Source organism: Amblyomma maculatum, chromosome 3 (assembly GCF_055883805.1).
Source record: "Amblyomma maculatum isolate TAMU_Amacu chromosome 3, ASM5588380v1, whole genome shotgun sequence".
Lineage (NCBI taxonomy): Eukaryota > Metazoa > Arthropoda > Arachnida > Ixodida > Ixodidae > Amblyomma > Amblyomma maculatum.
The window spans coordinates 180,673,128-180,691,188 of NC_139346.1; the positions used below are offsets into that span (position 1 = coordinate 180,673,128).

The following is an 18,061-nucleotide window of genomic DNA, read 5'->3' on the forward strand; positions in this document are numbered from 1 at the left end:
TTTAGTGAAAGGATGGCAACTCTGAAAGTCCTCATTGCGGAGCTGCAGTGCTATTTTGAAGCTGTTTGCGGCAATACTGGAGGCCACAAAAAAAGAAGAAAGAGCGCCAAATGCCAGTTGGTCAACATCCCCACATAGCACATTAACATAATATGGCTGCAGAAAAAAATAAAAATAAAAATAAAGCCAGCTGAGGTGGCTTCCCTGTATGACAACAGTGTTGCGTGGAAAAAAAAATAAATAAAAGAGAAAGAAGAAAGATGTCAGCAAAATGAAATCTATCATTGTTTTCAGCATTTCCTTGACAGCTGACGTGAGCGCAAAGCGCTAACGGAAAGCTGATTAAATCACTGGTGGTGGTGTACTATCGTTGGGAGTGAGAGGTGCCAGAAGCCAGACGCTACCAACAGTTCACGTCAGTATACGTTTTGTGGCACTGTTGATAGGTAGGTAGGTAAGAACTTTATTGATTAGTATAAATTTTTGATAAGTTTAAGACAATAAACTAGAGTTCCTGTGCAAAAAAGTGCTGCCTTACATGTAAGACACTAGGCACATATGGGTTAACCTAACTCAAGTTCAAACATGAGTATACATAACCAACTCATCAGCTACTCAACCTAACACTACTTTCTGCATAATAGTATAATATCAGTACGGTATTTAATAACGCCAGGTGGTCAAATTATCCGAAAGCCCTCCATTATGGTGTCCCTTATAGCCTAAGCTGCTTCGAAACCTTAATAGCCCACATACCACATAGTACTATAATTACTGCTACCTATTTTATGCTCAATCTAAACAAGTTTTTCACAACATGAAGGTTATCAACAAGTTATAATGAGAGCTGGTCACGACAGTTGACACCTACATATCACCACTGCTTCGTGCAAACGAGAAGTTCAGGATAGCCCACAGCTGCTGCAAGTAATGCCACTACAAGTTTCCAAGCAAAGAAGGATTGTTCACAACATGAAAAGGGCTGACAAACAAATAGCTTACTAAATATGGAATAATTACCTTTATGTCGCAGAATGCTGCGAACTGCCTCGAAATGCTTGTTGATTACTGCTCGATGCAAAGGTGTTTCCAGATAGCGAGCATCGTCATCGTCTGTGGAAGAGCCCAACGTCTGCTTATTTGGGTCAGCGCCATATTCTAACAAGGTTTGCACCAGGCGAGGCAAACCAGCCTGGCATGCTGCATGCAACGGAGTCTCCCCCTGCAAGCACAATACAATGATACCTGATACCGATACACAAAATGTATTTATAGATAGTATCGAAGATACATGTATCTTCGATACTGCCCATGACTGCAAAACAACATTCCTCACCTTGTTGTTGCTTAGATTGCACTGAGCTCCTCGCTGAGCCAGAAAGATGCCAGCATCTTCATTCCCAGCTCGAGCCACTAAATGCAACTGGGAGTCCCCTGTGAAGAACGAGCAGACCAGCAACAGTTATCAGCAACTTGTCTTCACAGGCATGCTCTCCAGCTTACCAGTACCATTAATACCTTAGGTACAACTGATCAAAATGACAAAAGGACCGTGAAAACTTCCTCCAAGGAGCACTGAGGTGCATGCTTTTAGGACAGCCATGACAGAAAGCTGTCAAATCGAAGAGTGCTTCTCCAACTGCTGTTTCAATCTAGCATGCATGCAACAAATGGTGCAAAAAGAGAAGAAAAAGAGAAACGTAACAAGTTGCAACTAGTACATTTCCATAGCCAAAGATACCACTCCAAGTTAGACTACTTACTTATTTATTCAATATTCTTCATAGGGCCCAGATGGGCATAGAGTAAGGGGGGACGAAAATGACGTAAGAGAAGAAAGAGTTAATACATGACATGCACCACAATAATGAGCAGAAACTATTGTACATGGCTTAATGACAAAAATTATATATAGATACAAGGTATGTAGCTGTGGCATTAGTTCCTGATGGCAAATACATATCTAAAAAAAAAAAAAAAAAGGAGCAGTGTCGTGTATTTATTCAAGGTTTCTTACAGGGCCTAAAGGGCATTTGAGTAAGGGGGACTAAAATGGCACATACAAGAGAAAGAGTTAATAAGCAGAGTGAGACAGAGTTAACACATAATCCTGCCAGAAAATTTACCACAACAACTTGTGTAGATGTTACGTTTCCCAATATTAGGCTGCCAATTCAGCTCTGCACAACATACCAGTACACAACAGTGGAGAGAAGGTACTGGAAGTTAATTTACTAATTCATGCCGGAATTACATGAGACATCGCATTCTAATGAGAGCATCAGAAAAAAAAAAAAAAAAAAAAAAAGGGGGACCCCTAAAGTTTCGATGGCCTTCACATGGTGCCACATCATCACATTTGCAATTTAACCAGTTTGCTGTCGACAATTTGCTGACGAGATCCTAATGTCCTCCCTATTGCTTAAGTATACCAGAAAATTAATTTTGCTCAAGAGAACTCCCAACGAGGTAATCAGCGCTGCACATTTGCAGCATTTTTGATGGAAAGAGGCACCATTTTGAATTGACGAGTTGCCAGTAAGCTATCCTGTACCTATGTTTATATTTTACCTGGCAAAAAGAATGTCACACATGAGAAATATTTATAGTTACATTATATCCAACCAGTATTGATGGACACGCTTGGCTTATGAACAATTTCAGAAAGAAATTAATAGTAATATATGGCTATTTCTAATATCATGGTCTATATGACATTATATGTAGTCATGTGGAGGCAATAATGAAAATAGTCAAATCTCGTTACTACGAACATCACATTAATGAATTATGAATGTTTCAAATTTTACACAATTTTCTGAAAATCCCCAACTGATTTTCAATATTTTCAATGTAAAAATATTTCAGAACTACAAATTCCAAAATAACGTACATAATTAATTTTTTCTTCCATAATCTAGGAACATCAGTATTATGAATTTACAACTCTCGCGTGAAACAGAAACCGCCATTTCTGTGTGGATGCCTTGTGGGCTATAGCTATCATCATCACCATATCTAGTGCCAACTCCTAGTGCCACCACAAAGCTGTGGTTTAATATGCGGTAGCCAGCAGGCCTAGCCACCTGCCTTTTTTCTCTCATGTTGTCTGTCGTTCGCGTCATTCGTACATGCGGGTAAGTATTTTTTGTTGTAGATGATTTTATCGGAAAGCTCGTGTGAGGTCGGACAATGAATGCAACTTGCGCCGGCGCCAAAAAGAAGCTAGAGCGGTTTTCACTGCCAGAAAAAGTTGCCACGTTGCAAGGAATCGACACAGGGAAAAAGCGAATCTGCCTCTGCAGACAGATTGGCATCGCCCCATTGACTGCCACAATCATTTTGAAAGACCGAGACAAGATTGTCAAACTTCACTGAACACTGATGATGAGATCCTATCAAACTCTTGATGTTTTATTGCGCATGAACAAAGTCTACGCTTTCATCGCTCAGTGCCATGATGTACGCGATGAGGTGTAGAGTGTTTTTAATCGGTCGTATGTCCTGCATGCGGCAGAAGAAAACTTATTTCTTCAAATAAGGCAGCTTTGAAGTGAGTGCAATGTTTTTATTAGAGGTTTTGCTTGTCTGCCACGTGTTTACTGCCAAGGTACGTCCTTTTCATACCTCATTTTGACCACTGGCTTACAACTGCACGTTCTTCATTACAATATTTCGAAATAATGAATAATTTTTGACGGTCCCAAATGATTCCTTTTTTCGAGATTTGGCTGTAGTACTATTAATCAACTTTAGCCAAAATGTACTGCCACTGCAACACATGGGGTTGGCAGAGTAAGCCAGGTGGGATAGTTCTCACAAAAAAGTCTCACAACTTATTAACTATTTCAAGTTACCTGTAATCTTGCTAACTGCATCAAGACTGGCTCCTTGGTGTGCCAACCGGCCAGCAAAGCTCTCTGCATCGTACGGTCCGTCGCAGAAGTGAAGAGCAAATCCGAGTGGTGTGTGCTGTTCGTTGTTCCTCAGCTCGAGGTTGGCTTTCCCACTTTCAAGCAGCAAGCAGAAAACACCCATGTTCTTTGCTTCTATGCTGCGGTGAATCGGTGTGCTGTGCAAAGGACAAAAACAATGCGAGAACATGGACCTATGCACGCCAGCACGTAATCCTCTAACGCGGTACTCCCACAATGCACTTCCAAGATTCAATGCTAGCACATGTGCTTGACAGCGATAAGATGTGGGTGATGATAAAAATAAGCATGAAAATTGCTAGGGAGATAAAGTACTCAAAGTTCCTTCTGGTGGTTGGACTGCATATTACATTGGCTCCTGTGCTGCTCTCATGTGCACGCGTTGCCACCTTCTCTTTCTCCACTTCAAGTTCAAGAAAAGAGAGAGAGTAAGCGGCTTCGAACAGACATCGGCGAAATCAGTGATTGCAGCAAGTAGTGCTACGCACTAAAAAGCGTCATAGCAGTTCTGCTTCCAACACACTCAATGGCACACATAAATTAAGGCATTAGACTAAATTGAGAACAATTTACGTTTACACAGTTTTTGTCTTTGAAACAGGTGCCCTTTGTAGCAGTATTTCCCCAAATAAATTTTACTTTCACAACAATGTTTCGAGCAGTTTTGAGGGTCCATTGGATAATCTGACCTTTGGATAATTCGGACATCTTTTCCACACTTTCGAAGCCCAGTCCATTGCAGCATAGTTCTTTATATTCATGTCATACCAATTATTCCCTCCTCGTACGCTCCGCAATTTCTCTGATCAACTTCAAAAAGAATCTGACTAAGAAACTGGGATCACCTGTTAGTGACTTCGCAGCACAACCACAGGTTTTCAAGAAGCTGTGAGCAGTAAAACTTGATTTACACAAAAATATTGAAGAAACAAGCACAGCCAATCCAAGACATATATTCAGCCCGGATATTTCTACCTAATTATTGGCAATAGAGAACACAGACTACCCCCTTAAAGACTGTGTGTAAAGCTATGGAAAACCTGCACTCTACATCAAACTGCAATTGACCGATTATCTGGTCAATCATACTCTGTTCCACACCCCCAGAAAGTGGTGCTCTTTCTAACAGCACTTTCCTATCATTTTCCATGAGTATAGACTGGGCAGCAGTGCTGGCATTTTGAGACCATGGGAAATGATCAATGCGACGTGTGGTTAAGTGTGGCCTTCTGCTTGTACTACCCATTTTTCAAGCCGCATCGCTGTTATGAGGTAAAACCAACCCAACTAAAACCCCAAGTGCGAATCCATCTGGCATGTTTCACAGACAAAGGCGTTGAAGAAATCAGCTCCACCTCAATTTTAATTACACATTTTTGCAGTTATAATGTGTTGATACCAGGATAAGGAAACTCAAATGGTTTCAACAAAAAGAAAGTTATAACTAGCAATGTCTTGAGAGTGGCAAGTTACCAGTATGCGCACAGCACGTTGCTGCAAGAACCACGTCAGTAGTGTTGGTACAATGTATGCTCAGTTCTAGGTTACAAATAAGTTTATGTATTACCCTTTCCTTACTTTTTGAATGATTGATATATCAAAGTATTTTGAGATCCTTTTATGATTCAACTCTATACGTAGCAAGGGAAGAGGAACAGAATTCCAGATAGCCCTCATTCTGACAAAAAAGCTGCCTTGGCACTATATCTAAAATCTATGTTGGCAAAAACAAGCCTGATCACGAGCTTTTCCAACGTTCCATTCTCCACAGCACTGCTCCTCACTTTCCATTGCTGTCTTGGGCATTGACGTCTGCGCCATGCTTGAGAAGGCACTCGGCTACGCGAACCATGCCTTCGGCCGATTCGTGGCTGGCAGTAAATCCAGCCACCATGTGTAGGGAAGTCTCCTTCTTCAAGGGTACAGCCAGATCCACCGAGGCATTGTGCTCCACCAGGAACAACGCCGAGAATTCGTCCCCTGCGTAGAGTGCGAGCTTCTATTAAACCATCCTGCACCACTTCCACCGCACCAAGTGAGTAATGCACATGCTCTCAGTAAAAAGAAGGCAAAGATCACTCCAGAAGACACAACATTCCCTTGACACATCCCAACAGAGACAACACAACAGACAACTCAACAGACACAACAGAGATGCTTCAAATCTCATACTGAATGCATCCAAGTCTCCCCTGACAAGATGGCTTTGTTTTTCACTGTATTAGCTATTAACTTTACACGAAGAAAGGAGAAATCAACACTGCTATCAGCTTTGACAAGAAGAGGAGCTCTATTTTTTCCCACAGGGCATAAATACTTATGGAAACAGTCTATTTATGCCCATTCACCATTGCCACAGCCCACTGAAAAAGAAGAAAGGAATACAAGTATACTGAGCCATTATAAAGTGTGCACACTTCATCCTTCGGTGGCCACCCCATATGCCCAGAGGAAAACATGGCAAGCCAACGTGCCGCGCTCTACGCACCTCTCTCGATGGCCTTGTGCAACAGAGTGTGCCCTTTGAAGTCGGTGGCATTCACATCGGCCCGGTGGTTGAGCAGCGTGCTTGCGATGCTCTCTTGACGGGAGGACAGGGCCAAGTCCAAGGGTAACTGGCCAGTGTCATCCAGTTCATTCAGTTTGCCGGGCAACTGCGGGCAGTCCGAATTCGACCGAAACAATCACACTACTCACCTGACCTAACCACCATCCGTGAGGACAGACAAAACCGAGCGCCACTTCCTGCAAGCATGACCTGTCAGCATATACCTCTCAACAATCGCAGTACTACTATTCCTCCAGTTGCTATACTGAAAAGTGAAGTCACAGCTGAAACAAGGCCCACACTTTGCCGATGCAAAAATTGTTAGAATGAAGCACTTATTTCACCCACCAGGAACCAATGTGAGAGCATGTTTGTGAATGCATCACCCTGAAAGAATGGTAATTCAGTCGGCCCTTAATTAAGTCAGACTAATTACTGCACGCTTGCCCAAAAGAACAAATTCCTTATAAGAACAACAAAATGAGAAGATTTAAATATCTACACCCTTAAAAATATATTCTACATTACAGCAAAAAAAAAAAAAAAAAAAAGTCAAAGAACAACATTAACAAAGAAGGATTATATTGAGCATGTAGAAGCATTGTTTTATGCTTTTACATGCTCAATATAATCCTTCTTTGTTAATGGTGCCATCAATCACAATGCTTCTCATGTATTTTACAATGCTCAGTTGGTGCCCTGCAAGCCCCTTTCACAAACAATTTGAAAGCCCATTTGTTCATCCATTTATTTCATCAGTCAATTTTGCTTGAAATGTTGGCTGTAAGCAATTCACATCATTAATCCAGGGCCTCCTCATGTGAGCTTACCTTACCAAGTCACATCCCCTTAAAGCTGCACATTTTATCCCAATAAGCTGCCCATAAATATCAAGAACAGAAGTATGAGCATCACTTAACAATTCTTTTCACAACTTTACCTTTCACTACTTTTTGTATCCCAAGTTTATTTACAATTGCTTACTGTCTGCAGGACTGTGCACCAAACCGTCCGATACTACTACATTTTCACATCTTGTGCCCTTCCTTCCTCATTCACAGCGTAATTTCATGCGGAAACTTTATTTTCGAATATAATCAGCTTACTCAAATCTTTGTACAGTTGAACCAACTTGCTTGACTATCAATCACAAGCACCCCCAATGACAATGGCTATCTTAAGCTCTTATTTATTTGCTTATCCTAATTATTTGCATATTTTTCCTCCCCCTTCAGAAGTCTTTTTAGAAGTATGGCCTCGCCTAAATATTTTTTATCCCACAGAGCACTTGACCATATGACCATAGCTCAATGCTAAATGCTGCTCCAAGTGGCATTAGTCACAATACTATGCACAGCTCTCAATACAGCCTAGCTTTTAAGATAAATGAATGATTATGTAAATTGCAAGTTATCCAATGAAAGGTTATCATCAAATAGAGCAGAAAATTTCATTTAAACGCAGAGCACACAGCATCATCACTCATTGCAATCAAGCCACCCGTAATAATATGCGACCAGTCTTGCTGAAACAAAATGATAAGTCAAAAAGCCGGAGATACCTTCCCTGTATTGTATCACTGCTATGTGCCACAAGATAACATTTCTTCAACAACTATACGCAAGCGTGCAGGTCAGGACAAGTTGTGATAAGGATGCACAGCGTACGATAAGTAAACATAGATAACCTATCTTTGTTTCAAGCATAACGAACAGCAGTCCTGCATTCTTTCCTATTCCATGCCAATATAGGGCAAGGTGTCATTGCCTACAAGGCTGCATTCCTACACGTCGTCACAAAGACTATGCAAAACTACTTTTCAAAAATGTGCTAATAAGACGTTTTGTTCCCAGAGCATTCCCACTTGTTTCACCCCCTGTGAGGACAGGCTTTGAACCATAGCACGTGCAACATTCAATCATCTAGACATAATTATTAACTACCGTATTTTCAAAGGCATGAGATGCATTTTTTTATTCTTTTTACAAAATTTTTGCTGGCGCATCCTACACAACGGTGTCTCGTGTGTGTGTGCATGTATGTGTGAGTTTTTGCTCTGCATAATGTTCCTAGGTGAACTTTATCATTAAACAACAGTGGTGCAGACATCAGTGATTACGAAACCTATGGTCATCTTGCAGGCCCCAAGCTTTAGTAATATGAAATGTCAAAAGATGGCAATGTCTATGGCTCCTCGTAATCCAAACTGCCAGGACAAGCTTGAACAAGCAGAGTCACTCTTTCCGCTGCTGAGTGGCTACTGCACGTGTGTTTTCCACTTCCTGCATGAACTGCGCCGCATGCACCCGACGCTCGAGCATAATAACGATCACAGCAACCATTATGAGTGCAAAGAGGACGTCTCAGCAATGCTACCGCCAAAAATCTGCAAACTTTTTGATGGCATGCCCGAAGAGGAAACCTCTGAAGGCTTTTAGCAAAAATGAAGTGCTACTGCTCTGCTTGTGCAAGAGTATTTTTTTGTGTGGGTGCTGAGTCTTTTACTCTATCATTTCGAGCCACGTAACAAGTTTTCTCGGAGGTATGGAGCATTTCGTGATAGTTGTGCAAGCATGTATAGTCAATCAAGTTCTACTGCCCCATCTTGATAAACTGAGGTGAGATTTATACGAAGGTGGCTCTTATACATCAAAAAATATGGCAAGTACTTTTCTTGCAACTACTTTGATATATATTTGCTTGAATTGCTCGCATAACTAAAGAAAAGTACGCATACATTTCATGCACGAGGTCATGCAGAAGTTATACGATACAACTTAAGAAAGCCAACTGCTACATATACTTTGCAGAAGTGGCAAATGCCATCCTGGAACACAAGAGAGGTAAACAATTCAGTAGGATTACTGTTTTGTTATATTGGATGGCATACACAATGTATAATAGAACATTAATAAACTCTTACTGCTTATGAGCGTATGTACAAACAACCGGCATTCCATCAGCCTTCTCCAAAATGCAGAACTTTTTAAGCTAGCTTCAATGACACTGAAGGTATCGGTAATCAAAACTAATATTCCTCCTTTCCCTCTCAACACATGGGGCACGATGGTCGCGACAGTCCCCCACCACGCTCTGTACCACCTGCATCACTTTGGCGCACCCAGAAAGAACAGTTGATGTCAACGGGAAGTGAGTGGCTACGAATGCATGGTGAGGTGTCGCCCTTATAGACTGCGAGTGGTCACCAGAAGCATTTTTAAAAATTGATGGTAAATTACAGGGTCCATGCAGAACTGTAAACTCGACTAAAGTACTCGCATTGACAATCTCTACAGATCTGTTTTGTTAGAACCGGGGTTCTCAAAGGCACTTGCCCCAACACCGTCCCCAGCCATCACTATCGGGCGATGTTGCCTGTGCATGGATCTCTCCTAGATTTTTTTCCTTTTAGTTGTTTTCTAAGCATTTCTTTGTTTTCACGAGTTTGGCAGTCAGCTTATTAACAAATGACTGCATCTCACTTCAATGAGACGCACACTTTTTTCCATCTAGGCTTGGCTTGGCTAACTCTGCTGTGCGGCCCATGCCTTCAGTCGCTACGCGCACATAAGTATGTGCACCCCAACAACAGTCTCATCGTGGGCCATGCTTCCTTTATTCCTATCCACCGACGTTCTATACATTCATATCGTAATAGAATAACTTAGCCCTCTGCAAAGTTTACCAGGAGGGCCACTGCCAATGTTCCCCTAGCAATTAAACAAGCAGGCTGTGCGCACACCTTGGCTCGATGTCAAGCTGTGTGCTGCGGGCGGTGCCTACGATGATGGCACGAAATTCAGATATAAGCTAGGATGAGAAAATCTAACGCTCCGATACGAGTTTCAATAAACCGTGCATTGTGTCTGGCCGGCTAGCACAGCAAGAAATGGGACAGGGGCACTGGATGGGAGGGGGTGGGTGAAGTCCAGTTGGAGCTCAAGGAACCCTTCAGAGTAGCCCGCAAAACACCTGTGTTCCGCAAAACCCAGTTTGAGAATCCCTGCATTAGAATATTGCTGTAAATACCATTTCAAGGTTCCTTTTAACTATGCTTCAAAGTATGACATGTCCATCTCTCTCGGTAGCCTGCGCAGTCTCCAAAAAGCTGAGAATAATAATTATATCTAAACATTCAAGCATGTCACTCCAATATGTTGACTGCTCCCATCAAAATGGACAGAGGCCTAGTTCCTCACACAAAAACATATTGCACAGCGTAGGTGTCTGCCCTGTGACTTACCTGTGAATCAAACTCTATGAGATAGAGAAACACGACATCTTCCCGGTGAGTACGAATAGCTGTATGCAAGGGGTACCGAGTCTTTGCCTTGAACATGGTGTACAGCAGAGGTGCACTCATGTGGGCGAAGTCCTCACTTCCAAAATCATGCTGCATATCAGAGAACACCATAGCATTACTTACACTAACGCCTATACCAACCCCTGTCAAAAAATTCCTAGGAAAAGGTTTTTCCAAGGTTCTGTAACACTACCTGTTAAATGCCATCATAACTCACATCTAGCAGCTTCCTCAAACCTCAAAAGGTGTAAGTTTGGACAATCAAGATCAGAACAGAGTAGGTAGTCATACAAATTGCACACCTTTGAATAAATTACTTTTTACCTCATCTCCCATCTAATCCTACACTATATTTGTATTCCAGTTTACAATGCTTTTTGTTTTTCCTAAATGCTTATAGTGAAGTTACTTTCCTTTAGCACCCTGAACAACAAGCAGCAGCGTTATCATACAGAAAAGAAAATTCTGAGTGGAAGATGTGCAGCATAAACGTTCCTTCGCCACTCTGCCTCCTAGCAGCAAGAAGGGAAACATTTACTTACCCAATGATTAGATATGAGCTCTGAACAGTGATGCTGCAAGTTGTGGGCACCAATTTCATCAGCCAGCTGGTAATACCTAACACAGTTCTTGACATTTACAGAAGACATGAGGGCCTCCTCACACCTGAAAGCACAATGAACACCAGATAAGGAGCTCATGTCAATTGCAAATGCTTTTACTGCACCATTAATTTAGAGTACTGAAGCTTAAAGTAGCATATCAAGTGGACAGCCCAAACTGCAGAGCGATTACTTGGGCCTAACAAGCATGTTTCTAATGGTAATATTACCACAAGACTAAGAATGAATACAGAAAAACGCATATGGTGAATGCGTTGAAGTGCTCCATTATGGTTTTATTAGCAGTAAAATGCAACAGATGCCACCGTTAAGCAAGGTATTGCACAAAAAGCTAAAATTCTGTTTCCTATTGGTACCAGTCACAAACTGTTTTACAGAAAACTATTACCTGTTCAAAAGGCTGTCGAGGGAAAATCGCTTGGCAGTCTTCATCAAATCCAGCAGAAAACTGTCCTGAAGTCCTGACTCCATCTGGTCAGTGTAGACCCAGCGCAGCAACACCAGGCCCACTTCTGGCTGAATGTCTGGGAAGTAATTGCGGCAAGTTTCAACAACACAAATCATGCACCTCTAAAACCGAGTATAAGAACGAAGGCAAAGCTACATTATGACATAAATTTAGTCTTCTGTTATGCTCTTCCCAAATTCATGATTATGTACATTGTTCCTCAGTGCCAAGGAATCAGCATAAGCTTTTCTTGCTACCGAAAACAAAAAGCTAATTGCAAGTGGAAATTGTAAGTGAACAAATTCTGATACCTCTGACTTGTTTAACACAATAACTCATGAATAACAGTTTAATAAATAATTACTGATTCATGATGTAATGATTAATTGTCAATAATTGATTATTTGTTTAACACATTATTAGTCACTATTGATCAGATTTGTTACCAGAGTAACGCAGAACCCTAAAAGCCATTAGCCTACTGCTGTTTAGGCTGCATTGTATATTATAGCTGCTAATACCAGAAAATCTCATGTCTACTTTTACCTTCTGCGTTGATACCATAACATTTGTGACGTGAGAATGTAAAAATATATGCCGAAAAGCAATCACCGATTTAGAAAAGAGACAAATTCACTCTGAAGCTAACCTGTCAAGTCCAGGGTGTCCACATCGGCCAAGTTTCCCACTCCCCACGTCTGGCTCCGACAAGACAGCACAAACCGGTGAGCTCGCACTGATTTGCCATTCAGCTGAACTGTCAAGTCACTGAAAAAAATGGAACCAGATAAGGTAAGATTCAGTTAGCTTTATTTTGCTCACCTAGTTTTGCCTGCATGTCAGCCTTTGCATTTTTATTTGACTACAGGTCCAATTAGACATCCTTAACTAGGCCACTTCCAAAACCGTAACCTCACCAGCTAATTTATTTCAGAGGCTAAGCATCCTGAAAAAAGTGGAAAAAGCAAAAGTGCACTTCAGTGAAGTACCAGCATGCAGCGTCAGTGCCTCTCCTGTACCAAAAAATAAAGGCTGGTGCCTACTTGGCCATAGAAGAGTTATGGATGCACCTCATGCTTAGAGTGATAGACATGAAAACCAAGCCCTTAACCCTAACTCGCACTGCGGCATCAAACACATCTTCACTGAGACTCAATATTTTGTTCACTCAATAATAACTCTAGCCGCCACATAAAAAGTCATAGCCCCTCACACCTAAATGGATAAATGGAGGAGTGGTGAACCAGTGAATGTAAGCAAGAAGAAATACAACAAGGTGTTGACATTCTCTAGGTGTTTTACCTGTAGAGCTCCTGGTCAAACAAACTTGCCACAGTCTTGAGCAGCCGAGACACAAAGCTGTCGGAGCCTGCATTACCGGATGCTGCCACAGCCACGTTATATTTCCGCTCAACATCTGCATAGCGTGCTTGTAGCTTGACATACTCTTCCCGCAGGAGAGATAAGTGGCGCTGAAGTTTGGCCACCTCTGATGGGGAAAACAGGAGGTTTCATGATTGAGGGCAACAGATTATGAGAAAAGGAATGAAAGCAACCCCAGAACAAACATGAAAAAAAAATATATATATATAGCAAATGCTTCAACTAAACAGTACACGAATCAAAGGGCTAGTGGGAATTTGAAATTCCGACGATGTGCACCAGCACACGCTGAAAACTAACTAGTAACTAGCGAATTACGACAAGTGGTCTCATGTTCCACCAGTGAATATGCATGACAGATTCCACTTCAGATGACGATATGTTTTCACTCTTTTTTTTTTTTTTTTTAACAACAGTTGTTGTCTGGTGAGTTCGTATCGTCTGCAGAAGTCATGGGAAAATGCGCTAAAAAACTTTGCGCTCGTCCTGATCAACGTGTTCTTCCTTTGTGGGTAGTGTTCTCTAGCACATATTCCCATGGCTTCTGCGACATGATTTCTGTTTCCACAGGTCTCGCATGACTTTCCAAAGTTCAGGTCATAAAAAGTAACAATGGGCACTGGCAAAATAGAGGCACAAATGGATGTGAAAAAACTTCTTTGAAGCACACCTTTCTCACTGCAGTAAATTAAACTAATATTTTTACTAGCTATACTTCTTGCCAGCTTCTGCTCTACAGGACTAAGCAATTAATTTTCAACGAAGGAAACCATATTTAAGGAACAGTGTTACAGAACACTCAGAATACTGTACTCCTCCACTTTCTTCTTCAGCCCTCTGCAGGTGTTTTAAAATTTTGATGGTAACCTTGGAGGCAATCACATTACGTTTTGCATAAGCGCTCAGAAGTCGAACGAGGCACGGTTCTTATAACGCTCACTAAATGTGACATAACAGGTCCGTATGGCGCTGGACTATTGTGTGTCAAGGGCAGTCCTACGTATGGGTCTCTGTATTAAAATATTCAGAATAAGAATCGCCTCTATGAGGTGGCCATAGTTCACTGCGATGAATTACTCACTAAATAACCTTAAACTGATCCACTTTTAGCGTTAGCACTTACACCAACTGAACATTTTTTTTTTTTTTTTTTTCTGTCAGGATTACAAAAAATATATTCCAGTGACACCAGCATTTGTTTTGATTCGTTTTGCATTTTAGGTAGAGGGAGTCGTAACACTCGTTCGAGCTCACCAAGAAGAGGCGGAGACTAGCGCATCAACAGGAAACTGACAGGCCCTTTGACCTGTCAATTAAAGAAACTACGTGTTGCGAGCACTGTGAGTAAAAGGTGACGTTTGAAACAGTGCAGTGGGTTCCATGCGGTGATTACTCGTGCAGTAAATTTGAAGTAAACAACGCTCGAAAGCAAACGCAAAAGCAAAGCCAAGCAAGAATCAAGTTACGCTTGCTTGAACACACTGGCTTACGCCCACTGCATACAGTTATAAAACCGCGCTCAATGGTATCAGCACTGAGAGCGCCTCCCCAAGACTCTAAGCAGATTGCAAACTATTAACATCAGATAAGCGTGCAGCGAAAATTACGAACATACCTCCTTCCGCCATCGCCGCCCGTGGTGACAGGGAAGGAATGGGCAGCGCTCGCGTATCGCGGAGTCGACTTGCTACCACTCGCCGAACTGAGTGGCTCCCGCACGGGCTATGTGGCTACGGCTGACGATGGACGGTTCTCTGGCTGGATCAAAATTCTTACAAGGGCTACTTTGGCCAGCGCCTGTCTAGCTGGAGGTTGGAGCAAGGACAGCGGCTGGATCCCATAGATGTTGCGCTGCTAGGCTCTTACAGTTAACTAGCATATCGTAGTTACAGTGAACTAGCACGGCCCCTCAATGAACTAGCAGATTCAACGTTAATAAGATCGTAACGGCGCCTTCCTCTCCTACAATTTCATAGCCTTCGTTTAACAACTTGGTTGCAAAGGTACAGTAATAATTATAATAATTGCTTCACAGGAAAGGAAAGGTGCAGCGTCTGTCACACTTGTAAGATACAGTGATGCAAAATGTTAATTGGTTTTCAGGAAAGGCGCGGTATATCTGTCACACTTCCCCGTGGACACCTGAACCGCGCTGTAAACGAAGGGAGGAAGTAGGGAATGGTTGGTTGGTTCGTGGGGTTTAACGTCCCAAAGCGACTTAGGCTATGAGAGACGCCGTAGTGGAGGACTCCGGAAATTTCGACCACCTGGGGTTCTTTAACGTGCACTGACATCGTACAGCACACGGGCGCCTTGCTTTTCGCCTCCATCGAAAAGCTGCCGCCGAGGCCGGGATTCGATCCCGCGTCCTTGGGAACAGTAGTCGAGCGCCGTAACCACTGCGCCAAGCGGAAAGAGAGAAATAGGAGCCTTAATGGAGGGCTAGGGAGTAACTTCGGCCACTTAATGTGCACTGATATCGCACAACGCATGGACGCCTCTCCGTTCTGCCTCCACCGAAACGCAGCCAACGGCGGTCGTTTCGAACCAAGTCATCGTTGCGGGCACAGTGTCATTTTTCGGTGAGCACTTGAACGGCGCCGTGAGAGACGGGAGTAAAGTTCGGTTTGGTTCATAGGGTTTAACGTCCCAAAGTGACTCGGACTATGAGAGATGCCGTAGTGCATGTATGTGGAGGGCTCCGGAAAGTCGACCACTTGGGTTTCTTCAACGCGCACTAGATGACATCGCACAGCACACGGGTGCTTCACTTTTCGCCTCCACTAAAAAGTGGCCGCTGCAAGGAGGGAAGAAAGTGGGAGTTCGAAAGACGCGACAACGCTTTGATGGAGGCGAAACGCGTCCACATCCTATGACAGTGTACGTTAAGCTGTAGGATCTCCATGTGGTAGAAATTATTCCTTAGCCATCCACTACGGCATCTCTTTTGTCACTCATCCCGCCGAGCTCCCCTCCCTTAGGGCATGATTCCGGCAACACGGTGTTTCAGGTGTCCATGATCCAACAATTAATGGTCAATACAGCATCTTTCCTTCCCTATAAGTACCAATTTTTACAATTTTTTTAGCCTCGCAGTGGTTAAGATGCCCGACTACTGTTCGGGTTTACCCGAGTTCAAACCAAGCCGGCGATGTCAGCGCACGTTAAAGATCCACTACGGTTCCTTTCTCTCTTTCCACTTTCTCTCCCACCTTCATTCCTTCCCTTACAGCGCGGTCCAGGTGTCTACAGAGACAAGTGTGACAGATACTGCGCCTTTCCCTTTCTGTGAGTCAATTATATAATTGGTTTGGTTTGGTCTGTGGAGTTTAACGTAGCAAACCAACTCAGGCTATGAGAGACGCCATAGTGGAGGACTCCGGAAATTTCGACCACATGGGGTTCTTTAACGTGCATTGGCATCGCACAGAACAGGGATAATAATAATAATTGGTTGACAGGAAGGGAAAAGCGCAGTATCTGTCACACTTGCTTCTGTGGACACCTGGACCGCGCCGTACCGTAAGGGAGGAAGATGGGAGTGAAAGGGGAAGCCTTCCCGTTTTGCCTCCTGTGCGATGTCATCATCTTCATCAGCCGGAATATACTTACTGCAGGGCTGTAGCTGGGCGAAAGCCTCTTCCATTTTCCTCCAATTAACGCGGTCCTGTGCTAGTTCCATCCACTTGATCCCAGCAAACATTTATTGCGTAGCACTACTACTACTACTACTACTACTACTACTACTAATAATAATAATAATTGCTTCACAGAAAAGGAAAGGCGCAGTATCTGTCGCACTTGTTTCTGTGGACACCTGAACCGCTCCGTAAGGGAAGGGAGGAAGGTGGGAGTTAAAGTGGAAAGAGAGAAAGAAGAGCCGTATTGGAGGGCTAAGGAGTAATTTCGACCACCTGGGGATCTTTAACGTCCGCTGACACCACACAGCACACGGACGCCTCTTCGTTTCGCCTCCATCGAAACGCAGCCGCTGCGGTCGGGTTCGAACCCGGCTACTCCGGCACAGTAGTCGGGCGCCTTACCACTGCACCACCCCGACGGGGCTAGCACTACTAGCCGCAATCACAGATTTCGCCGATGTCTGTCCTAAGCCGCTGCCCCTCCCTCTTTCTACGTGAACTTGAAGTAGAGAAAGACTGGTACTCCCTCCATGAGGCTGGGGCAGGTAGGTCACTGCCGCTTGCGGCGGGGGCTAGCCTGCCACAGAATTTTTATCGGTTGTAGGCCGTCATTGCACCCGCCACCGTTTCGGTGGTGGACGACGGCTGTTGTTGCGGCGCGCGTCTTTCCTTCCTCTTCCTTTTCTACTAAGCAATCAAGCTTTACACGTCAAGTTGCACCACGTCATTTCAGCCGTAATGGTGTCCGCTATAATGGGCTTGCAGTTTTAAAAAATATAATTTCAACTCCACTGGCCACCGTTATGCACACAAACTGACATTACTCATATAAAGATTTTTTTTCTCGCTATTCCTTTTTACGAATGACTCGCTTTAAGACATTTTTGCTCAATAATAAAGGTGTCCATATTAACGAGGCCTGAGTGCACTTGAAGGTCCTCCAGGTTTTTTTTCTCGCTCCTAACCCAGGCGCTCTCTTCTGTTCCTGCATTCAGCATTACTATCATTATAGCTACGGTGAGATCTAGGCATGTGCCCAATGTATACCTAACGCTGCTTCCAAGCGCACGTCGACTGATCCGTAGACCTTTGCAACGAGGGCCTCCTAGGCGTCGCCATATTGCCCGCTGGGCTGTTGTGTGCGCCTGACGTCAGCATGGTGGAAGCGGCGGCGGAACTG

At 43.3% G+C, this 18,061-nt stretch overlaps 1 protein-coding gene across 1 annotated transcript in view; it reads right to left on the bottom strand.

Annotated features, from left to right (window-relative positions):
• LOC146197086 (ankyrin repeat and FYVE domain-containing protein 1) overlaps positions 1-15,007 on the bottom strand; it is a 29,800-nt gene extending 14,793 nt beyond the window's left edge. Inside the window, exons 1-11 of the mRNA XM_084598831.1 lie at positions 14,856-15,007; positions 13,160-13,346; positions 12,507-12,625; positions 11,798-11,933; positions 11,329-11,452; positions 10,727-10,876; positions 6,424-6,589; positions 5,720-5,915; positions 3,858-4,072; positions 1,337-1,434; positions 1,021-1,222 (exon numbers count right to left, since the gene is read on the bottom strand). Of these exons, the coding sequence (XP_084454957.1) occupies positions 1,021-1,222; positions 1,337-1,434; positions 3,858-4,072; positions 5,720-5,915; positions 6,424-6,589; positions 10,727-10,876; positions 11,329-11,452; positions 11,798-11,933; positions 12,507-12,625; positions 13,160-13,346; positions 14,856-14,868 (1,606 nt within the window). The 5' untranslated portion in view covers positions 14,869-15,007. The remainder of the gene's footprint in view (positions 1-1,020; positions 1,223-1,336; positions 1,435-3,857; positions 4,073-5,719; positions 5,916-6,423; positions 6,590-10,726; positions 10,877-11,328; positions 11,453-11,797; positions 11,934-12,506; positions 12,626-13,159; positions 13,347-14,855) is intronic.
• Between the last annotated feature and the right edge of the window lie 3,054 nt (positions 15,008-18,061).